The sequence below is a fragment of the Ctenocephalides felis genome, unplaced genomic scaffold, assembly GCF_003426905.1.
Source record: "Ctenocephalides felis isolate EL2017-DRISC unplaced genomic scaffold, ASM342690v1 CF-g0.4_SCAFFOLD_00845, whole genome shotgun sequence".
NCBI lineage: Eukaryota > Metazoa > Arthropoda > Insecta > Siphonaptera > Pulicidae > Ctenocephalides > Ctenocephalides felis.
The window spans coordinates 84,737,889-84,761,683 of record NW_020536999.1 but is presented as its reverse complement, the minus strand read 5'-3'; the positions used below and the strand labels follow the sequence as shown (position 1 = coordinate 84,761,683).

The 23,795-nt window shown below is 29.1% G+C and overlaps 4 protein-coding genes across 4 annotated transcripts; 3 read left to right on the top strand and 1 right to left on the bottom strand.

Annotated features, from left to right (window-relative positions):
• The first annotated feature begins 1,562 nt into the window (after window positions 1-1,562).
• LOC113391185 (oocyte zinc finger protein XlCOF19-like) lies at window positions 1,563-2,488 on the top strand. Its single transcript, XM_026627139.1, has 2 exons — window positions 1,563-1,808; window positions 2,024-2,488. The coding sequence occupies exons 1-2, from the start codon at window positions 1,563-1,565 to the stop codon at window positions 2,477-2,479; spliced, it is 702 nt and encodes a 233-aa protein (XP_026482924.1). The 3' UTR covers window positions 2,480-2,488.
• An 8,178-nt stretch (window positions 2,489-10,666) lies between these two features.
• On the top strand, window positions 10,667-12,815 carry LOC113363654 (zinc finger protein OZF-like). Its single transcript, XM_026606135.1, has 3 exons — window positions 10,667-10,710; window positions 10,847-10,975; window positions 11,237-12,815. Exon 3 carries the CDS (start codon window positions 11,259-11,261, stop codon window positions 12,612-12,614), a length of 1,356 nt encoding a protein of 451 aa, XP_026461920.1. The 5' UTR covers window positions 10,667-10,710; window positions 10,847-10,975; window positions 11,237-11,258; the 3' UTR covers window positions 12,615-12,815.
• Window positions 12,816-13,036: 221 nt separating this feature from the next.
• Window positions 13,037-14,030, top strand: LOC113391184. The gene is made up of 5 exons (XM_026627138.1): window positions 13,037-13,061; window positions 13,147-13,267; window positions 13,336-13,442; window positions 13,553-13,734; window positions 13,818-14,030. The coding sequence occupies exons 1-5, from the start codon at window positions 13,037-13,039 to the stop codon at window positions 14,028-14,030; spliced, it is 648 nt and encodes a 215-aa protein (XP_026482923.1).
• Window positions 13,960-22,434, bottom strand: LOC113374911 (origin recognition complex subunit 3-like). The gene is made up of 4 exons (XM_026614876.1): window positions 22,381-22,434; window positions 22,059-22,175; window positions 19,189-19,306; window positions 13,960-14,010 (listed from the first exon to the last, which is right to left on the bottom strand). The coding sequence occupies exons 1-3, from the start codon at window positions 22,425-22,427 to the stop codon at window positions 19,210-19,212; spliced, it is 261 nt and encodes an 86-aa protein (XP_026470661.1). The 5' UTR covers window positions 22,428-22,434; the 3' UTR covers window positions 13,960-14,010; window positions 19,189-19,209.
• Window positions 22,435-23,795: the final 1,361 nt, after the last annotated feature.

Here is a 23,795-nt window from a genome sequence, read left to right as displayed (position 1 = left end):
TAAAAATTATCCTGAACAGAACCGTCACCCTGGTAATAATTCGGTGTGGATTAAAAATAATTAAATAAAACACTATAAGCATTTAAATGTAAGTAATTTTAATCATGTAAATCATAATTAAAAAAATCAGTTCAATTCTCATTGTAGTGCTTTGTGATAACGATGTTCTTTGGAATTTACCATGTGAGAAACATGGGTTTTCCAATTAATACCACAAAACACTTAATGATACCGTAAACGCACTGGAAATTGTAGTCGTTTAAACTCAAATGGCACATCAGTCGGAATCATTGGGATGCACGGTGCGAGAAAACATCTCTGCTTATACTATCCTTTCAATGTAGTTGCCTTCCATCACGTTGTTTGGTAGTTTTTTTTATCGCTAACCTTGTGCCGTTGCAAAGGCGCGGTTGGTCGATATTTCGAACATTATAATTGCCGATTCTACCTTTAATGAGATTGTGAGGTGACAATTTTGGCAATCCAGCGAGTTTAAAAATTCCGGTGGATAGTTAACTACATGTCTTGGTTAGTTGTCGAATCAACTAATTCGCCTGTAATTTGTTCATGAATTTTGAAATTTAATTCATTTACATCAATATTTTTGGCTGCCAATATAGCTTGATTAATAGAAAGATATTTCTATGTTTATAAAAAAATATTAAGAATTAGTTTATCGAAATCTACACAAAATGTCATGAGATAAATTATTGTTTTTCTACAAATTTCGTTGCCTACTTGATTCCCACATATACTGTAAACGTTTGTTTGAGAAAAATAAAAGAGCCGTTTTTAGGGTTTTCCCGGCAATTATTCGATTTTTTCTCGCCGTAAGAACCATCCTTGGACATAAACGAACATTTTAAAAGAAGAGTTGGTCAAATTGGTCCAGGCGTTGTTGAGTTATGCGCTTACCAACACATTTTGCGATCCATTTTTATATATAAGATAATCATACTACGATTGTTGAATAAGTTTTTACAAAACATTTTGGTACTTTAAAAAGCGGTTTCGTTTTACATAAGAATAATAAATAAACATCTTTATTTATTAGAGTGGTCATATTCATTTTGGGTTTTTGAGCAATAAATTCTGAGACTAATGACCCTTCGGGATCATTTTTTGACACTTCTCTGAACAATTATGACCACCTAGAGAGACTATTGCATTGCATTCGGCAAAATGGTTGGTTTTCATAGTTGGTCGATAAGTGGGGTTCATAGATTACGCTGTCGATTCTTTTTGAGTACTATCGACGTAAAAGATCGATATTGGCAAATATATCGAGCTAAAAAATCGATACCAAAAGTACTCACTATCGACCGCAAAGTATCGATATTTACTCAGTACTCGATGATTCGTTCTAACACTAGTTGTCACACCTGATCTTTTGACACCTGGTGAGAATTTGACAGGAATGTCGAAGTGTTTCATGGAATTATATTGAATTTAAACGAAACTAATATAAATATATATTAAAACATAATTATTACACAACATATAGGTATCAACTTTTAGGAGCCATCGTTAGTTTATTTTAAAAAAAGGAGCAAACCCAGAATATGTCTGAAGAAACAAACGCAATAATTAAAATAGAACCAATTGAATATCCACAAGTTAAACAAGAATTAGATGATTATGAAATATCAGAAATATGTCCTGACGAAGAGGAAATATATCTACAGCAATTTTCAAAATCTGAGAAAGAAATTAAGCAAGAAATAATTGATCAAGATGAAACAAGTTTCCACGAAAGATCTTATGTGGAACGTGAAGAAATGTGTCGACAGCAATTTTTAAAATCCGAGGTAACAATTGAAGAACAAATAAAGCAAGAAACATTTGATGGGCAAGGCGCAGTCACTAACAAAGAAAGTGAAGAAGAACCTTACATATCTAATGAAGAAATAAACAATCCCATCAATTTAGAAGATAATACGAACAAATCATTTGGAAGGACTTCAGAAGAACATCAAAAAACCCATATATGTGATATCTGCAATAAAAAATTCACACACTACAGCTTTTCCAAAAACATTTATTATTGCACGATGAAGATCGTCCTTACAGTTGTGATTTATGCGATAAAAGATTTACACGATCAAACCATTTACGCAGACATTTATCAGTGCACACTATAGAACGCCCTCATAAATGTGCAACATGTAATAAAACATACAAAGCAAAACAAACATTAAACCAGCACGAATTGACCCATACTAAAGAACGACCTTATGAATGTGAGTTTTGCCATAAAAAGTTTGTTTTATCAAGTGATTTAGAAGTGCATGCATTAGTGCACACTTTAGAAGGACCTTATAGATGTGAAATATGCAAGAGAACATTTAAAAGAAAACAGGATTCAAAACGGCATAAAATGGTCCATACTGAAGAACGACCTCATGAATGTAAGATATGCGGTAAGGGATTCAAAACAAAACAAACATTATTTCAGCATGAAGTGATCCATAGTAGATAACTTTCTTATACTCCCGATGAGCAAACTGAGTCTCGACTTGTGGAAGAGACTAATAAAGTGCTAATTATTATATTAATATAATCCATTCTTTTTTTTTTTTTCTAGTAATTTATATTTATGTTGTTCAATTAAGTAATATATTTATATATAAAATTTAATTATTCCGTAAAATAATCTTTTTAATTATATATTAATGTATGTTATATATATATATATATATATATATTTTTATATATATATATATATATATATTTATATATATATATAATATATTTTATATATATATATTTATATATATTATATATAATAAAATATTTATATTATTATTAATTATTCCGGTTATTTAATTATATATAAACTATTTAATTACCAATAAATTGTTATTGGTAAACTTAATGATTTATATATATTTATATACAATAAAATATTTCATTAATTATTATATTAATCTTATCCATTCTTTTTTTTCCCATAGGGTAAGTTATAGTAATGGGCCGAAAATCGGAATTGAAAATTTTTACATTTCTCGACGTTTTGAAGGTTTCTGAACATTTTGGCATACTTCAGAAAAAATGGATGTGTGTGTGTGTATGTATGTATGGATACAATTTTTCGTCGACGTTTTCGGGCGCACGGATCAACCGATTTGAATGGTTCAAAAAACATTCGATTCCTATCGATAGGGAAAAGAGCTGATTAGTTTTTGGCAAAGGCAGGTCCAGCCGTTTCGGGGATACGGAGCAAAGAGTGCAGAAAATAGAAATCGACTTTTTGAGAGAACGGAGTATCCGATTTGAATGATCTAAAAAACATTCAATTAGTAATGATTGAGAGAAGTGTTTATTAGTTTTTGGCAAAGGCAGGCCCAGCCATTTCGAAGATACGGAGCTAAATATGTAAAAAATGGCAGTTTTTGAGAGAACTAAGCGTCCGATTTGAATGATTCAAAAAACTTTTTGCTTGTCTTAACAAAATAATTGATTTTGGAAAAAAAATTTTTGTTTCGATTTTTTTTTTTTTTAATTTTTTGTATATCGAAAATAATTCAGATTTTATTTTTAATTCTGACTATAGTTCTAAAATACTTTAAACAAATAATTTCAACTTAGCAATTCAGTTTATATAATTCTTATAAATATTAGACAATGTTACAATATTTATAATAATCTATTTGAAAACATTCAGTATTCCTCGAACATTTCGTTACGGTACGGGAAGTTCCAGCAATTTGCCTTAAGGCACGATGCCCACCCACCCCACTAGTTTTCTAGTAATTTATATTTATGTTGTTCAATTAAGTCTGGACCATAGCTCTGTACGGATCAGAGACATGGACTATTAGAAAGGGCGAGAGATGGGGAGTTATTTCCGTACAAATAATATAAAAAAACATGAAATAATTATTAGATTAGTATATTTAAGTATTAGTATAAATAAAATGTTGTAGATGGCTAAATGGTCAGACTAAACAAAACCAAATAAAAATTAAAAAAAAAAAAAAAAATTCTACTAAATAAAAAAATTATTTGAAATGTATTACCCTCATGGGCTTTACGCATTTACTGAACTTTTCATAACCTTTTTAATATCTATATAATAATATTAATTATCCGATTAAGATACTGATTTTAAAAATCAATAATTGTTATGTTAAACTGCAGCATTTTATTATCTTTTTATTATTATCACTTTATTTAATTCTTAGAAATATAAAATTAAATCATCTTATGAATTCATCTTAATCGGATACAGTACCTATATATTTATTGTTCACATTTCATACAATGCTCTGTTTGTACGCTTATTAGCATTAGTGCATTTTAGGCCTATAAAATATAAATTGTGAAATTCACAGTAATATTATTAATCATAGAATAAGGCAAAATTCTGGCACAAAATTCTTGCTCACCTTACCAGAAAACTTGACAGAAATCCTGTATAAAGAAATACTGGCGTCGTGTGCATACTTGAAAAAAATCATATTAACTTTGCAAATCAGTTTATATAATTCAGAAAAATATGAGATAAGGTATATATGAGATAGACCACATGGACATAGTGCTCAAACATAGAAAGCATTGTGACGTCACTTGCTGAGCGAACGTTGTGACAACCGCGGACTCTCCCGATTGATCAAATGTCATATGTCATATGTTACGTATTTAACATACTATATAACATAATATAATATATTATATAATATATAATATATAAACTAATTTTAACAGGTGGTTTTGATTTTATGTACATTTATTTCACAGGGAAAATATTTTTAATATCATTTCTTATAAAACTAGTTGGTATTTAGCCTTGAGGCAAGTTAGATGAACTTCCCGATATGTGTAAATAATCGACTTAATCAAAAAAAAAGTGTAAATAATATACTTCATCAATCCTACTTTAAAAAAAAAACGATAATAATTTTAACAAACTTTGACGAATTTTTAAAATTAAACTACTTGTCGTAAGGCCGTAATATTACAGTAAGTTCTATAAGACCATGATGTATATCGACAAAAAAAGTTCCATGAAAATCGGCTTGAATTTTTTTTTAACAGTTAATTACAAGAAAACGGCTGGGTAGATTTTCACCTAAAATTAATCAGTATTATTCCCAACTAATATCTTTCGAACAGTTTTTGATTTTTTAAAATCGGTTCGGTAGGATGAGCTTAAATGTGAACGAAAAGTTTAACACTTGTTTTTCAAATTACAAAGAAACGGCTTGGCAGATCGTTGCACAAAACTGACAAACGATAGTCCTCACCGAAATACATCAAATGGCTTTTAAATTTCTAAAATCGGTTCAGGCGTTTTTGAGAAAACGTCGATCAAATGTCTAATTTTGACAAATGCCAAAAAGACCATACTGATTTTTGCAAACTTTGACGAATTTTTAAAGCTGAACGAGTTGTCGTAGGGCCGTAATATTTTAGTATGATCTAGAAGACTATGGTATCTATCGTCAAAAAAATAATCATAAAAATCGTCGAATTTTTTTTTTTAAAACTTTATTACAAGAAAACGGCCCGGCCGATCTCTACCAAAAACTAATCAGCACGATTCCCAACCAATATCTTTCGAACGGTTTTTGAATTTTCAAAATCGATTCAGAATTGCGGGCTAAAACCTAGACGAAAAATTTTTCACTTTTCTGTCATTTATAAAGAAACGGCTTGGCCGATCGTCGCACAAAACTGACAAACAATAGTTCTCGTCGAGATACATCGAATGGCTTTTAAATTTTTGAAATCGACCGAGCCGTTTTCGAGAAACGGCAAAAAATCTGTTCACACACACACACATACTTTTTCCAAATTTGGTCTCATTCGATTCAGAATGGCTTGAAACGTCGAGAAAACATAAAATTAGTGAATCGGATTTTTTGATGAAAACATAAACTTCTCCTTCGGGAAGTTAATTATTAGGCCTCACAATTGCCATTATATTATTAAAATAAAACTATCACAGATAACACATATATGAAGTTAGGTTTTATGTGTAAAACGCCTGACTTCACAGCAAGTACATAGCATTTCAAAAGTTTTGAAGTAAAACTTCTTTAGGCCCGATTAGGGTGTAGCATCGGAAATGTGTCACGCCAGAACTGTACGTCATTCGCTTTTGCTGAAATTATTTATAGACGGGTCGATTGTGATTAGTTGTCGTGTATGTGAATAGAGATATGTCGTTGTATGCGTACCGATATCAACAAGGAAATCGGCATAGATAAATAAACATTTTAAATTTACGTCGTAGTACAAATCTTGATTTATTGTAGAATGCCTGAATCAGAAGAATATTTTACCCTGTTCCTTGAAAATAATAAAACAATTTAAGCATTTGTGCCGTTCACTAAACGTAACTTTGTTGATTAGAAATAATTTCTATATTATTCATAGTTTCTATAGATCATTGAAGTTATTAAAATGGAAAATATTTTTTACGCAAGACAGATATTACCAGCTGTTTAAAATGAGATTATATTGCCAGCAAAAAAGTAAAGAAAAATACAAGCAGTCAATGAATGTATGCTGATTTTCATTACATGAAGTTCTGCGAACACAATTACATGATAAGTAAAGTTGTGAAAACAATATTTGTTTAGACGTTTTTAACATAATCCACTGTGTGAACAAATATTAAATAATTTATTAATCAGCAGTAGCAGAAGTAATCTTCATTTCTCTAATGAAGGTTCATTTCTAAATGCTAATTATAATGACAAACCGATCATGTCATATTTGAAGTATGACTTTAATTGCATTATTGTTTTTAAATATTATACATATTTTATAAATATATAATTTATAATTTATTGTTATATAAATGTGTATAATGGTTGACACTAATAAATGTGTGCATCACGAGTGCTACCATATTACTAATAAACATTATTCAAAATTGTTATATGTTGTATTTATTTTTACTTGAATGCCATCTTGTACAGTAGCAAATAAGTTTTACTTCAATTGCGTGTGAACCTTGCGCGCACTTTTTTTTATTACCTATTCTTACAAAGATTGGGCCTTAACGTAGCGTTGCCATAATATTTCTATTTAATTAGAGAACTGGCCCCGTAGGTATAAAATAGATGGCCAACATGCAATTAACTGACCTACAAAATTGCATTTAGTTGATTAGAAGTTTGACTGCATTGTGAACGCACCGTGGTATATTACGAATGACACTCTACGTATAAAGACTTGAAAATGAAAACTGTTAATGAAGTAATAAAAGAAACAAGCACAAAAAATTACCAAGTCACCAAAAAAAAAAAAAGAATTAAGTGAGGAATCACCTACTCGTAGAGTGAAAAAAAATTGCCAGGTCAAAAAATACAAAAAAGGAGGAAAAATTTAATAAACTAATATTTATTAGAATTAAGTGAGAATCTCCTACTCGAAGAGTGAAAAGAAAATGGCCATATCAAAAAATACAAAAAAGGAAAGAGGATATATCATAGGAGGTAAACTTTTTAAATGCATTTACAACCAGCATATTGTCTTAAAAATTGTATTATCTTGATTGACAATAAATATACGCAAAAAAGAAGAAGAACGAAGTTTTCAAATAAGTCCCTTAAATATATTTTGATTATACGTACTTATCAAATAATAGTTTATTGACAAAAAAATGAATCTCTTATCATAGATAATATAAATGTCCTTCAACAAGTGCTTACCAATGTTTTTCTTCACCAAGTCAATTGATTGATGTCTTTTCTTATTTGAATATGTTATGACTCGTAGATGCTGCAATTAAAAAACCAGAATTAATTAATACTTATAAACATAATCTCCTTCGAGAAGTTAAAAACTCTAATCAAGCATATTGCTTTATATTAATATGAAGAATGATTCATTTTGTATTATATTATGGGGGAATTGTTAAAAAAATATTCTGAAGTACTTGATGGATAAATATTAATGTTAGTTTTTCCATTGACACTTGTCAAATGCTGCTAAAGTTCATTCAACAAAAAAAGTTTTTAACATGACACTATGAACACTTTTCAATGTTTTTAAATTAACATTTAACAGCAAATAATTATTTGAATTTGAATTATAATAAAATAGCAAGAAAAAATTACATAATTGTGTAACTTGTAATAATACAGTATATAATTGCCACAATCAATGTTAAATGTGTTATGTCAAAATCGTAGAAATGTATAAATAAATTATTATTTTAAATATAAGAATTATTTCAATGCATCATGGTATTTTAATAATTTATACCTCAAAATTCAATTTCACATATATCATTTTCTATAAAATTTGTCATCAAATTTTTTTTTCACTTCCATAAATCACTATAAATTACAAAAATTTTAATTTTAAACATAATGATCACTTTGAAAGAACTGAACTTGTAGATCCTAGACCATAGATAAATTAGCATAAATAGATCGCTATCTCGGGCAATTTGACGTTACAACCATTTTAATTTACAAATTGATCACAACATGGCAGCACATGTAGAGTATGTAAATCAACCCCTGGTATTACTTCTACATTTGTACATATAATCAAGCCAAAAAATCTGAAAAAAAATTAATATTTGAAATAAGAAAAAAACATACGAAATACAAAATATATTTTCAAATATATCACAGACATATTTTTGAAGAATTATAAACTAAACAGAAATAACTGATTACTATTAATTAAAGTATATTACAGGCATATTTTTAAAGTGCTACAAATTAAAGAGAAATAACGTATTAATATTAATTACTTAATACTAATATCAATATATTAAAAACTTAAAAACTAAGAAGTGAAAAGAGCAGGAGTATTGGCGATGGAATGACAAATTTAGAAGGAATGCAAGTAATGCAAAAATTTAAAAGGATAAGAAGAACAGCAATTTTTTTTAAAAAAACGAATACTTCCCAGACAAAATAATCCTAAAAACTAAAGATATATATATTGATATCCAAATTGAGATAAAACTAAATTCCTAGGATTATAATTCATTTACGATACATTCTTGTTTGTTATCTCTCCATTTAATAGTTATTTTGCTATCTAATCAATTATTAATAAAGTTACATTTGACGAAATCTTTTAATAGTTTCTGTATAGGTGTTTTTTTTAAACTTATGTAACCAAAATCCTGAACTACTTTTAATTTATACCAATTGTAGCTCAAACCTATCTATCGTTTTAATCCAGTTTTTATTGAAAGGAAGTTTAGTTAAAACTATAACTAAACCCTTGCTTTTTATAAACTGCCTGGTCTTTGAGTATGCTTAATTAATTCTTAATTGAGACAATATCAAAATTCTTGCCCTTACATTTTACGTTTCCGGAATATTTGAAAACTTCTCCGAACATTGTATACTCTGTTGGAATTTATCCTTCAAATTATTGCATTGTTGTTAATCATATTGTTAATCCTTTTTAATCCCGAAACAAAATTTGATGTATCATACATCTTCTGGATGTTAAGGCACTCCTACGCCTTATCACTGCATTCTGCGGCAATTTGCAGCTACCACCAAAGACTTCTATTGAATATATTGTTATATCATATTAATTGAAGATATTGTTATTATCATATTAATTATTTTTGCTGCAATTATTATGAAAAAATATCTTTGCGGAAAACTGGTGTCAGAATAGATGAATTTTAACACGCACTTGACAATCTTAGGGGCTGAAAATCTTTTTCAAGGTTTTTAGGCTTTCATCACCTATCATATAGAACATAAGATTCATTTATTAATATTTTTTTGCAAATGGTATTGAAGTATTTAGAGTTATAATCACTTGGCCTTGTCCTTGGACATGCATATTGTTCTTCTGGTTCTTTATCAGAGCATTCTCCAGTGACTTGAATTCTGTTATTGCTGTAGAGGAGACACTTCTAATTGCTTTCGATTTCAAATTATCTTTGATTTGTGACACAAACCGAAGAGTTAGGTTATCTATTAAAGGATTATTCGTTCTCTGCATCCAAATTGAAAGCATCTTTTTACACAGAAATTTTTACACTCAAATATATATAATATATATTTACACAAACATATATATATAACATTTTAATAGTATTTTCATGATTTCTATTCATTATATGCGTAATACATCATTATATACATACCTGATAATTAGATGCCGGAAAGACATGCATTTTTTTATTATATTTGGAGTTATAACAATTTGGCACATTTTACCATTTTAACTTAATAATAAATGAAAAAAAGTATTCACCAAAACATAATTGTATATAAACAATTACAGAAAAACAAATATAACACATCTCAACTATAATCCACGAATCTTTTGAATTGAATCAACATATGCACAACTTATAGAAAATGGCGATCAAATCAATGTAGATCAAGCTAGATCAATGAAATTGGAAATCGTAGCGCCATCCTTCGATCAATTCGAATACCAATCCATTTTAAAACATGGTAATCTACATTTCGCCAGACATAGCGATCTATTTATACTTTTGTTCATCTATGGGCGAAACGTCCCCATATTTGTAAATATTTTTATGTTGGCAACGGTAACATAGAACAATGTAAAGGGAGCGAAGTTCGTTAACAGGTGTTGGTGTCTGTCAAACAAATTTTAATGTACTAAACGAACATTTTGTTTATTTAATTATCAATTAAATGTTTAAGTATATTATATATATAAATTCAAATATAAATATGTAATAATATGTGTATGTTATTATAAAGCGGTATTTGTGATTGATAGCTAAACATAAAGGTAGTGTATAATACTTTGAGGTTATTCCACATGACTAACTTTTAATTATATTTATTTCATTCCAAAAAAACATTTAATTCCAAATGAAGATACGCAAAGAAAATGTAAAATTTAATTTTACTTTTTTTCATTTCAGCTCTGCAATAATTATATGACAAGCCAATAGCTTTAGTTGATTCAAAATCACTGTCTGTCAAATATAAATTATTTTGAAGAAGAAATTCTCTTGGCGACATTGTCTAAAATAGATTCCTGTTAACTTAATGTAAGATTACATGCTTAGACAAATCCATTATACGAATATATTATATTCTCAGAATCATTTGTGTTGACAGTTGAGAACGATTATTAATTTAAACATACACTCTTGTAAAATGTTACGAGAGCATAAATGTAATGCACTTTCTAAAATTATACTCCATGCTCCAACTGTCAACAGCTAATGTTTTAATTTATATTTCTAGTGAAATTTATTATCATATTTAACAATAGTTCATTTAAACTAACCAACTATTTTTGTTTATAGTTTTGCTTATAGAACATACTCGATGCACAAAAATATCAAAATGTCAGAAGCTCCTAATGATCCGATAATTAAAATTGAACCACAAGAATATCCAATCGAAGACATTAAACAGGAAATTGATGAAGAGTATAAATCGTGTTCAGAGGATGACAAAACATGTCTAAAGAGATTTATGAACTCTATTGTAAAAATAGAAGAAGATGTCGAACAGGAATTAATTCAAACTCCTCCTTATAAATGTATCAAGTGTAATAGAACATTTAGAAAGTTGCATTATTTAGAACAGCATATGTTAAATTATTGTCATAGGGATACATATCATTCAGAGTCTTTTTCAGATGCAAGTGCATTAGAAATACATATAAAATCTCATACAGGTGAAAAACATTTCACATGTACAAAGTGCTGCAAAGCATTTACTGAAAAATATCACTTAGATCAACACATTTGTGATTCTGCAAGAGAACAAATTTTACATTTGAATGAATCTAGTAATCAAAAACGAAATATTCGTGCTCATACTGCAAAGGGACCAGTTGAACGTCCCCATATTTGCAAAATATGTGAAAAGACATTCACACAATTGAGTTACTTGAATAGACATATGATCATCCACACTGGTGAACGTCCGCATATTTGCCAAATTTGTGATAAGACATTCACACAATTGGGTTCCTTGAATAGACATATGTCCATCCACACTGGAGAACGCCCTTATATTTGCAAAATATGTGAAAAGACATTCTTACAATTGGTAGATTTGAATAGACATATGCGTACCCATATTTGCCAAATTTGTGATATGACATTCACACAATTGTCTCAATTGAAAAGACATATGTTGATTCACACTGAAAAACTCCCGCATATTTGCCAAATTTGTGATAAGACATTCACACAATTGTCTCACTTGAAAAGACATATGCTTATTCACACTGGTAAACGTCCCCATGTTTGCCAAATTTGTGATAAGACATTCACACAATTGTCTCACTTGAATCAACATCGGCTTATTCACACAGGTGAACGTCCCCATGTTTGCCAAATTTGTGATAAGACATTCACACAATTGTCTCACTTGAATCAACATCTGCTCATTCACACAGGTGAACGTCCCCATGTTTGCCAAATTTGTGATAAGACATTCACACAATTGGCTAACTTGAATCATCATCTGCTTATTCACACAGGTAAGCGTCCCCATGTTTGCCAAATTTGTGATAAGAGATTCGCACGCTTGGGTACCTTTAATACACATATGCTCATTCACACTGGTGAACGGCCACATATTTGCCAAATATGTGATAAGACATTCGCACGATTGAGTATCTTGAATAGACATATGCTAATTCACACTGGGGTACGTCTTAATAAATGAAAAGTATGTAGTAAGACATTTACAGAATCAAGTAAGTTGGATAGACATATGCTCATCCACACTGGTGAGCATCCTTATATTTGCCAACTTTGTGATAAGACATTCAGATACTTGCGTAACTTGAATAGACATATGGTCATTCACACCGGAGAATGCCCTTACAAATGTTAAATCTGTGATAAGGTATTCAAACGTTCAGAAGCCCTGAAAAGGCACATGGGTGCTCATACCAATGAGTAATTAGTATTTACAAAATTGGTAACAAAATTACATATGACTGCTTATAGAAATTAATGTTAATTAGATATATGAATTAATTTATATATTTTATAAAATAAATAAACATTGTTATCAATGGCTTTAGTAAATAGTTTATTAATAATGTGTGATCATTGGAATACGCTGTGAGTAAAAATCGCAAAATGGCAACGGAAAATAAAGAAACTGGTAATTTTAATTTTTATATATATATATATATATATATATATATATATATATACATATGAACATATATATATTACATTTTCTCTAGTCTTAACTAAAGATGCTGCAAAAGTGTTGACATTCTCAATGTTGCAAACGATACCTGTAGAGTACGTACACATTTTGTTCACGGGTACTCACAAAAAGTCAAGAATGGAAAAAATGACAATGTAAGTAATTTAAATCCACTTCTTTATTGTTCAGGACGTGTACATATTTCTATTTTTTGCTATGATAGATTTAATACTGAAAATCCGAGGCCAGAGAGTCTCGGGGACATCGCCTGGACCACAAGCTGCTTGGGACATGCAGTGGCATTATGTGCCATTGCATATGAGGATGAAGGTATAAATATAAATATACGAACTAAAAAATCTAAATCTTATATATAAGTATATATAAGGAACTTATATACAAATTTAAGCAATTTTTCATTATGATTTTTCTTATGGCAGATTGCGAGCTCCAGACAGTTGGAGAAGTGCTGAAGAAAATTCAGGCAGCAATGAGAGCAGAGTGGAAGACGGTGGCTTTGCTGCCGTTTGAAATGCCATACGACGCAAACATATTTATTAATCTATTCAATAAAATCATGATAAATACTGAGGGCGTTAGCCTTAAAATTTATCTTGATAAGGTAATGTAGCATTTATATAATATTATATAAATACATTTGTAAATATGTCTTAGCTATAAGTTGTTATAATATTATTACTTTAGTCCCAGGACCATGCCGCAAGTTGGAGAGGCTCAGTATGCGGAGGACGGGGCAGAAAAACTCAGCGCGGCAGGAAGCCAACGCGAAGTAATTTCCCCCCTTCTGCAGGCAGCAGCAGCTTCCGTGGCAACAGAGGCCGCCGCGGTGGTCGTGCTCGAGGCCAGTCTCACCAGAATCAGAATGCCAGTGACCTTACTAAAGAAAAATTTGAATAGCGTCTTCCATCATCAAAGCATTAATAAATTTTACATAAAATAATAATACATAAAATAGATTAAAGAGCTAGAATAGATTCAATAATTATATTTTCTTAGAAATTTGTAATGAAGAGTAGCTGAATAAACTGTATAGAATTTCTTATTATTCTCTTTTTCTTATTATTTTCTTAGAATTTTGTAATGAAGCTAAATAAACTCTTGACTTAACAAGTAGTATTAAGATAGAGTTTTTTCATGCGAACCGGAATAATATATTAAGGTAAGGCAAGGCATATTATTTAAAATACACAATCAATATTTTATTTGTTGATAACTTAATATTATAATAACGTATGATAAAGATCACTATTAAGGTGAGGCATATTATTTATTAATAACAGCATTATTATTTTAATGAGTTTTTATGTTTTTGTTTTAGGATGTTATAGTTTTTATTTTCGGGTTTTATATCGGAACTTTTTCAAGTTAATAATATAACAATATTAAGGTGAGGCATATTAATTATATTTATAAGATAAAAATAATTTTTTTACATAATTATACTTATCCTAATTTAGCCTTATTAAATTTTAGTTTATTTTTAGAATATTTCTTTTGTACCATCTCATATTGTTTCAAAAATGGATGTCTTCTCAAGCACGATGATTGGCAATTTTTCTGGTGTTTCAAATAGTGCTTTAGAATATAGTAAAATCGAAAACTCATCAATGAGTGTTACCGACAAAATCCCGAAGGAAAATAAGCCATTTTTTTTAGATCTCCAATTTGAGGATTTATTTCATATTGTAGATGGTACAGTTAAAAGAAATAAATTTTATAAAGAAGCATTTTTAAAGTGTTTTAGGAAAGCTGCAATATACCCTTGCCATTTGAACTTTCGCTATGCACGAGTAAATAAAAATAGTGCTCATATTAGAGCTTATTGTCCCAAGAATCGCAATCAAAAGGAGGAAAAGGATGCTGGAAATTGCATTATATTTAATGCTCACATCAAATTTGATCCTCATCAAAAAATGATTAAAGAAATTTTAATCATACCTGAAGGTATACTTAATCATAGTACAGAAACTAATCCAATTCTTAGGTGTAGGCAACTTAGAGGAAAAGACAGAGATGATTTAAAAAAAAAAACATCAAAAACCGGCAGCATGTCGTCTTGAGCAGTTCGAAGATATGATAACAGAATTTCCTGAATTATATGAAAATTTTGGTAAAGTATACAATCTACCAATTGACATTACCTGCGAAAAAGCAAATTTTATCTGGCCTTTTAAAGATGATTATCGTAACAGTAAGTCATAAAGCAGAGGTGATGTATTGAAAGGTTATTTGCAAAATAAAGCAGATAGAGTACTGTATTTTGATGCGACAGGTAGTTTAGTAAAAAAAATTCACCCCTCATGTAAGAGAACATTTTTATATTCAGATGTAACGACAGTGCCCACAAATACAGCTCGTTATACATATCCATTGTTAAATTTTTCATCAAATGAACATAATGTTAGAGCGATTGAAAGAGATATTGATATTACAGATTGTATAGATGAATTAGGCGGTCATATGCCTTTTAAACGTGTGGTTTGTAACCACAGCTATGCAAGCATTCATGCGATAATCCAAGGTTGCAATAATACAAAATTGATTGATTATATTAATAAGTGCTATATGTTTTTAGATGATAATAGTTCTAAACTTTTTACAGAAAACATAACATTACATTTATGTTGCAGTCATTTCACAAAGAGGCTGTCATATCATGCAGAAAAATTTGCAAATGGTAATCAGGAAATAATATCTGTAGCTGTAAGCTCAATTATTTTTCTTTTAGATGAAAGATGTAGAGATTTAAACCATGCTCGAAAAATGTTCACTCATATTGTATGGATTTTAGGTAGTAAGTATCATAATATACATATAGATTTAGCCATCAAGGAAATAAATCTATTTGAAAATAATGACTCAGTATCAAACAAGACAATCTTGACTGATACTGATGTTTCAGAAATAACAAATGATCGTGAGCCATGTCGAGATCTTTTACGAAGTAGTCTATTTTATAAAGATTTCCTTCGTATTAAATGTGAAACCGAAAAGATTATGCCGAAAGAAGGATTTATTAATCGTTTTTTCTTCCCAGGTTTCTTAAATTATGTAATGGACAGGTATATTCCAATTATATCTTTGTGGTCAGGTCTAATGTTGGATAATGACAGAAAACATTAGTATTCAAATGCTGCTGTCGAATCATTTTTCAATACATTAAAGAACAAAATCTGCCATGGTGATAAATATATGGAAGCAGGACATTTCGTGGTGAAATTGAGAGGTATGTTGCGACTTGCCAATAATGATTTAATAAATAAATGCCCTGTAACACAGAAACTTAATCCGGTCAATTTTTACCTATGTAGGAAAAATGCAATTCCTTTGCATAAATGTCTAGATTCAAATAACTCTGCTGACTCTAGCACATATCTAAAAATAGGTTTGTATCCTAACAATAATGTAGCTATAGATTTTCATTTCTATATAAAACCCTTCATGTATAATAGGGATATATTGTATACTATAGGATCTTTTGGTTAATATGCCATTAAATTGAATAATTTTTTTATTTTATATGGATATGAGTGGTTAGATGACAGAATCATCGACTTACTTAGTATCAATTGAATATGATAGCAAAAAATTCAACATTTTAAGTGTTATGAATATGATCATATTATAAATTATAATAATGATAACTTTGTTATAAAATTATCATCAGATTTAAAGTATCTAGCGCCACATAATTTTAATAACCATTGGCTCTTAGTTTTAATAGATATAGATAAAAAAAACAATTCAGTGTTATTAATTCTTGCATTGATGCTGCAACAGATTATTTTATTTTTAGTCAATTTCGTAAAAGCTGTTTAACTGAAGCAGAAAGATTCCAATGGAATTTTCATAAAATAATTTCTCCTCGGCAGACCGATGGTCATAGTTGTGGACTTTTTACAATAAAAAATGTATTATGTTTGTTAAATAACACTGAATTAAACTATAAAATCGAACCTAGTGAATATAGAAAACAATTAATGACAGAGTTTTTGGAAAATATCTCACCAGTTGACAATATTTGTCCAATTTGTCCAACTTGCCAACAGATCGCCCCTCATATTATACATATATAAAATGCAATTCATGGTATAAACATACACTAAATTCTGAATTATCACTTATGAAATGCAAAAATAAATGTAATATAAATTTAAAGTCCTCTAGTGATTCCTGGATCAGTTGTGGCATGTGTAGTCGATGAATACAATTTGATTGTGATAAAAGCCTAGCTTCACAATCTTTATCGCCAGGAGCTGTAGGAAGTCCTGATTTTAAATATTGTTGTTCACTTTGTGCACTGCACAAAAAGAATAATACTTATCCAAAGCTTGGATATTAAATAAAAGACTGTCATAATAAGAAAACCAAAATTCTCTATTTGAGATAAATGGTTATCATGAGATCTCATCTCATCTATTTGAAGACGGTATAAAAAGATATTGTATTAACAATATCTGCACACTGCACAAATAAATGCCGTTGTAAGTTTTTTGGCAACACAAGTTCAGAAACCTTCTCGTGGTTGTTGCTGTTATGAATGGTAGAATATAATGTGACTTTTACATATGATTTACATTTGTTATATTTTATTCTATCACTCAACCAATGTCTGAACACCTAATATAAAGATGTTAATACGAAATAAATAGATTTATAATCAAGCATACATTTTATTTCTGCTCTGTGTTGTATATTTGTATTTTATATCAAATTTTGTTATTATAAAAGCATGTTACAAAAATGTGACTTTATTTAACATTCAACTAGTATCTGATTATTCAATATTAACAAAAATTATTATTAGTAAAGAAAAATTATTATTACGAAAAGCATCAAATTGGCCGTAGAACTCATATATGCGATTGGCAAAGTCAGTTGTTAGGGCCGAGAGACGCATATAAAAGTCCAGACTAAATACATGCCAAGGAGATCAATGTTAATGAACCAAACTGAATCGTTTTAGTTTAGTTTAGTAAATAAGTTCTTTTAATTCTAACTCCGCTTGATTAAGTTTTGTTTATTTAGTTTTCATGTAAACATAGAAACGTCGTCGTCCAATTTATAAGCTCTTATATTTTGTCTATAAAATACAAATAACAAAAGTTACAGAATTTACGAAATTAAATCTATTTGAAAACATTTAAAATTTTTCGAATATCATTACAGTATGGAAAGCATCAGCAATGTGTGTAAAGACATGATGCCATGCACCACTAGTTTTATTTACTACTATCTTATTTTTTTCACCTTTGTCAGTGAAAATGTGATTGATCCTTGTCAATTGATCCTTTTTACCCTAACCACATGTAAGCTTTTAGAAAAGTTGTATAAAAAATCTGTTGCAACTAAAATAAATATAACAATGCATAAAACAATTAAATGTGTTTCAAAAAATTCAAGTGTTAGAGTAGATAAAACTAGTGGTGTATAGCATCGTGCCTTAAAGCAAATTGCTAGACCTTCCCGTACCATAATGAAATATTCGATTCGAAATATTTTAAATGTTTTGAAAATTAAGTAAAAAAATCTTTCTTCAAAAGCAATCGTTTTGTCAACACAAGCAGAAAGTTTTTCAAATCATTCAAATCGGAACTTATCCAAAACTCAAATCGCAAACTTACCCTATGGAAAGTTAATAAAATAATTTAAAAAAAAAAAAATTAAGCTTTTTCATTAACTTTCTGGATCAAAATTCAAGAAAAAAAACGTCCACAAAAAGACAATAATGGACCAGTTATCGATCAGTTTAAAAGTGATTAATAAAATTGGAAAGTGCGGTAGGAAGGTAAAAAATGATGGTTGAATGCAAGTAATTTTAAAAATCATCTAAAAACGCATCTAAAAAAAATAAGAAAATTGATCCTATACATTAAAGAGTGTTGACTCGATGTAATAAATGAATTCCTGAATTCCTTTGTAGATTTACAAGTGCAATTTATACTTTCAAGTTGATTTTAAACACAATAACTGAATATCGCAGTATTTTATTACATAAATATAAATGGTTAAAAAAAAACATTATTCAACATGTAACAAACAAATTAACAATTACCAAATGCAAATGACTTTTTGTTCACCAAGTCAATCTTGTTACGTGATCCCTTTTTTTATTTGAAGATTTTATGAATCCGAGATGCTGCAATTCGGAAACCATACTTGTGAATCTGGCTCTGTTAAATAAAGAGAAAAATGAATAAACAAATAGAATAAATGAAATATCATTGATACTATCATTGAGATATATTGTGATGTATCAAATTCTATATATATATATATATATATATATATATATATATATATAAACAGGGCCGGTCCTGGGGTCCTTAGCGCCCGCATGCAACTTTTTTTTCTAGCGCCCTCCCCCCTATCAATATTAACTGCTTTAATAGTTTATCATTTAAATTATATAAATATTTACATATTTTTCAAAAATTTATTTTTAATTATTCTGGATTTAGTACACAAAAAATTGGATATAATCTAAAAGTGGATAAAATATATTGATTTTAAATTATTTCGAAAATCGAGGCGATTTGCGGGTTGATTATAATCAAATATTTTTAAAATTTCAATTATTTTTTACAATATTAATATTTGGGTTTTATAACATTTTACTTATTTATTATGCGATTTAGGGTAGGGCGGGGCTAGTTGAGCAAATTTTTACTTAAACGGATGTAGCTCCTCAATGAAAAGTCTCAATAAATTGCTATACGGCTTAATGGATTTGTTGTTTATCGCTTAACAAAAGTGTTAATACCATTTTTTGGTAATAAGTAAAATTTAAAAGCTACATCTGTCTAAATGCAAAAAGTCAAGTATGCTCAATGTACCCCATAGGTGGGGCAAGTTGAGCACTAAGAAAGTATAATGAAATCATAGGTACAATGAAATAAAATAAGTTTTGAATAACCAGTTCTATATTTATAGTCTTTATTGACAGAGAAAACAAAACTTATAGTAATTTTCTTTGAATAATTAACCAAAAGTAGAACAAAACAATATCGTATCTTAGGAATTATTTTACCATTATATTCAGTATTTTTGATTAAAATCATTATTTCTTTATATTATTACTCAAAGACTTAGCTTAAATCTTAAAAATAATAATTAATTTCTGGAAGTTAATTGTTTTTGCTTAGTGACAGAACAAGTTTAGCAACTATGCTCAACTAACCCCAACTCGGAATTTCAAAATAAAAGTGAGTTTATAGAAATACCGTGAGAGTTATACCCAGAATCTCTGTGCCTATTAAAAGTACTATAAATGTATGGAAGAATAACATTTACCTGATTAAAAATGAATAACATTTGACTAAACCAGACGAAAACTCGCGATGAATTACTTTTTTACTTTTTGGTCTCAAAATAAACAAAACGCCCGTGAGCCTCACTCATCTGTCCAGCGGCCACTAGCGATCGCGGGATGTTTATTTTTCCCAAACCTCTGTCTTTCCGCCATATAATACTTAAACGGACGGTGAATAGTTTTCGAGATATTTCGATTGCTCAACTTGCCCCTATGCTCAACTAGCCACGCTCTACCCTATTCTATTGAGCAAATCATGCCATGTTGGATTTTTGAAATTTTAATTTAATTTAATTTATATCATTTGCAATATCCAAAATTGCGTCGTAAACTTCTCCTTATTGATATCGTAAGAGCCGAAATGTATTTATCCTTGCTTTACCGTCATATTCAGAGTATCAGTTTATTGTTTTAAAGTTAAATTTTTAACGTATTTTAAAAGTATTGTCCAAAAATCAGTAAAAAATACAAAGAAATTACACATTTCTTTAAATATATTGAAAAAAACTTATTATATTTGATATGTATTCTTTCTGCATAGTTAATAATTATTAAATGGACACCGCTAGGTATAAAAAAAGCCTTAAGATTTTCGTTCCAAAGTAAATTTTGCTTCCATTTTTTTATATTTGTTCCATTTCCATAACCCTAACCACGCATGTTTTCAACATTCAACATTCATCAGAAGCGAAACATTTGCAACAAAAGCAAAAGTTACAATTCAATTTCTCGGAATAAACATACCATTTTTTAAGCACTGACTCTCGATTTTTTATTTTCCCCATTATAAGTTGTTTATATTTTTTAACAAGTTCCGTTTCAACTAAATCAGCTCGCAATTGTTCGTCAATAATGCCCAACAATTAATTTAATCTTTCGTAGGTTTGAGCTTATGGGATTGAACACCAGACAATTTCTTCTTCGATTCCACAGTAACTTCAAACAAAGAAAAAATTTAATAAGTGAATTAAGCAATGGGCAGAGCTGTTATTTACTAATTTGCAGAGTTATTAATCAGTTAATTGTTTCTACTGATATCACATTGCAAAATAAATGTGAATAAATGCTTTTTGTGTCTCCGTATCCCTAATTAAGTTAGATTGTTTATTATCATTTATTAAGTATTCTAGATTTTATATAAAAAATATAAACATTATATTATAAATTTAATTTCCGAAACTCGTTTTGGCGCCCGCATTTTTTGCATGCATCGCATGCAAGGCAGGACCGGCCCTGTATTTATATATATATATATATATATATATATATATATATTATATATATATATATATATATATATATATTAATTTAGAAATATGAAGAAACAGCACTCTTTTTTTGCACTAATTTATTAAATAATAGGTTTGTCTCATCATCAGTGTATTATAATTTCATTCATAATTGCATTCAGTAAGAGGAACAAGTTGGATTGTTAACACATAGTGCTATTTTAGATTTTCATATTTTAGATTTTAAATTATAATACACTGATGATGAGACAAACCTAGCCTCGAAACGTTTGTAAAATTATTATCATTTAATAAATTAAAACCAAAAAGAAGTGCTGTTTGTTCATATTTTTAAATTAATATATAGTTGATAAAAAAAATTACTGTATTTCTGGTTCAATTTCAATAGTGTCTTCCTCAGCTTCTGCATCAGATATCCCATTTGCAACAGTTGATGTTACATGCCGAAATGCATGAAGCCAATCATATAAATTTATAAGCCTATAAAATAAATTTTATATTAAAATTTAAAACTTACACCATGTATACCAGGAAAAGTCTGAACAAAAAATAAAATTATTTTTTTATTATCTTTTAATAATTATTATCCTCAAGTAATATTATCATTGTTAATACTATAAATATTAAATTACTAATATAACATTACAATTATACAAATAGCTTAACTTAATTATTCTTTTATTACCTCCCACACTCCAAATGCAATTTATAACCGATACAAATATCAGGCATAGTCGATATAATTCATCTTTCACATCAGTAGCGCAACACGAGCACTGAAAGAGAAAATTCACCATCAAAATCACTTTAAAGTAAAATAATTTGATAGTTCACTTCACCACGAAGTGAAACTTCGTAATGCTGTAATCAAAATAAACAATCTACAACATTTTCAGTTCACAATATTCCCACTCAGTCTGCAATATACTCAATCAGATAATGTAAAACCATTTTCAGACTGCTTACAGAACTCTGGCAGTTTACAATACTCTCCGACAATTTGCAAAATTTTCACACAGTCTACAACAACAAATCTACAACATTCTAAGACTATCTACGACTTTATCTAACGGTTTACAAAGTTTTCAGACAATCTACAACATTCTTAGACAGTTTATAAGATTTTCAAACAACCCATAACATTCTCAGATAATCTATGACATTATCAGACATAACAGCATTTTCAGAAGGTTTATAACATTCTCAGACAATTTACAATATTTTCAGAGAGTTTACAAATTTTCAGACAATCTGAAACATTCTTAGATAGTTTACAAATTTTTTCAAACAATCCATAACATTCTCAGACAATCTATGACATTATCACACATATTTCAGCATTTTCAGAAGGTTTATAACATTCTCAGACAATTTACAATATTTCTAGAGAGTTTACAAAATTTCAGAAAATCTGAAACATTCTTAGACAGTTTACAAAATTTTCAAACAATCATAACATTCTCAGACAATTTACGGCATTATCAAACAGTTTACAGCTTTCTCAATTACCACATTCTCTTACAATTTATAACATTTTTGACAGTTTAAAAAGCTTTCAGACAATATACAAACGTTCTCAGGTAGTTTACAAAATTTTCAAACAATCCACAATATTATCAACAATCTATAACATTCTCAGACAGTTTACAGCATTTTCAGACGATTCACAACATTCTCTTACAATTTACAACATTTTCAAACAGAAAATTTTACAGAAAACCTACAACATTCTCAGACATTTTAAAAGATTTCCAACAGTCCATACATTGTCAGACAATCGCGACATTATCAGACAGTTTACAACATTTCAGCTGGTTTCAACATTCTCTTGCATTCACAACATTTTCAGTTTATAAAGTTTTCAGACAATGTACAACATTCTTGGATAGTTTACAGAATTTTTGGACAATATAAACATTCTCAGTCAATTTAGAAAATTTTCAAACAATCCACAATATTCTCAGACAGTTTACGGCTTTCTCAGACCGTTTTCTTACAGTTTATAATATTTTCAGACAGTTTCCAAATTTTTTAGACAATCTACAATATTATCAGACTGTTTACAGCATTCTCAGATGGTTTACAGCTTTCTCAGACAAT

What these genes read in the sequence shown, in the direction of transcription:
- LOC113363654 (XM_026606135.1), top strand. Translation starts at nt 11,259, where the DNA reads ATGCACAAAAATATCAAAATGTCAGAAGCTCCTAATGATCCGATAATT.
- LOC113374911 (XM_026614876.1), bottom strand. Translation starts at nt 22,427, where the DNA reads ATGCCTGATATTTGTATCGGTTATAAATTGCATTTGGAGTGTGGGAG. An exon ending in TTGCATTTGGAGTGTGGGAG is followed by an intron (nt 22,176 to 22,380) that starts GTAATAAAAGAA and finishes TTTATTTTATAG; the next exon opens with GCTTATAAATTTATATGATT. An exon ending in GAAATTGAACCAGAAATACA is followed by an intron (nt 19,307 to 22,058) that starts GTAATTTTTTTT and finishes TTTATTTAACAG; the next exon opens with AGCCAGATTCACAAGTATGG.
- LOC113391185 (XM_026627139.1), top strand. Translation starts at nt 1,563, where the DNA reads ATGTCTGAAGAAACAAACGCAATAATTAAAATAGAACCAATTGAATAT. An exon ending in AGCAATTTTTAAAATCCGAG is followed by an intron (nt 1,809 to 2,023) that starts GTAACAATTGAA and finishes CACACACTACAG; the next exon opens with CTTTTCCAAAAACATTTATT.
- LOC113391184 (XM_026627138.1), top strand. Translation starts at nt 13,037, where the DNA reads ATGGCAACGGAAAATAAAGAAACTG. An exon ending in AGAATGGAAAAAATGACAAT is followed by an intron (nt 13,268 to 13,335) that starts GTAAGTAATTTA and finishes TTGCTATGATAG; the next exon opens with ATTTAATACTGAAAATCCGA. An exon ending in TTAAAATTTATCTTGATAAG is followed by an intron (nt 13,735 to 13,817) that starts GTAATGTAGCAT and finishes TTATTACTTTAG; the next exon opens with TCCCAGGACCATGCCGCAAG.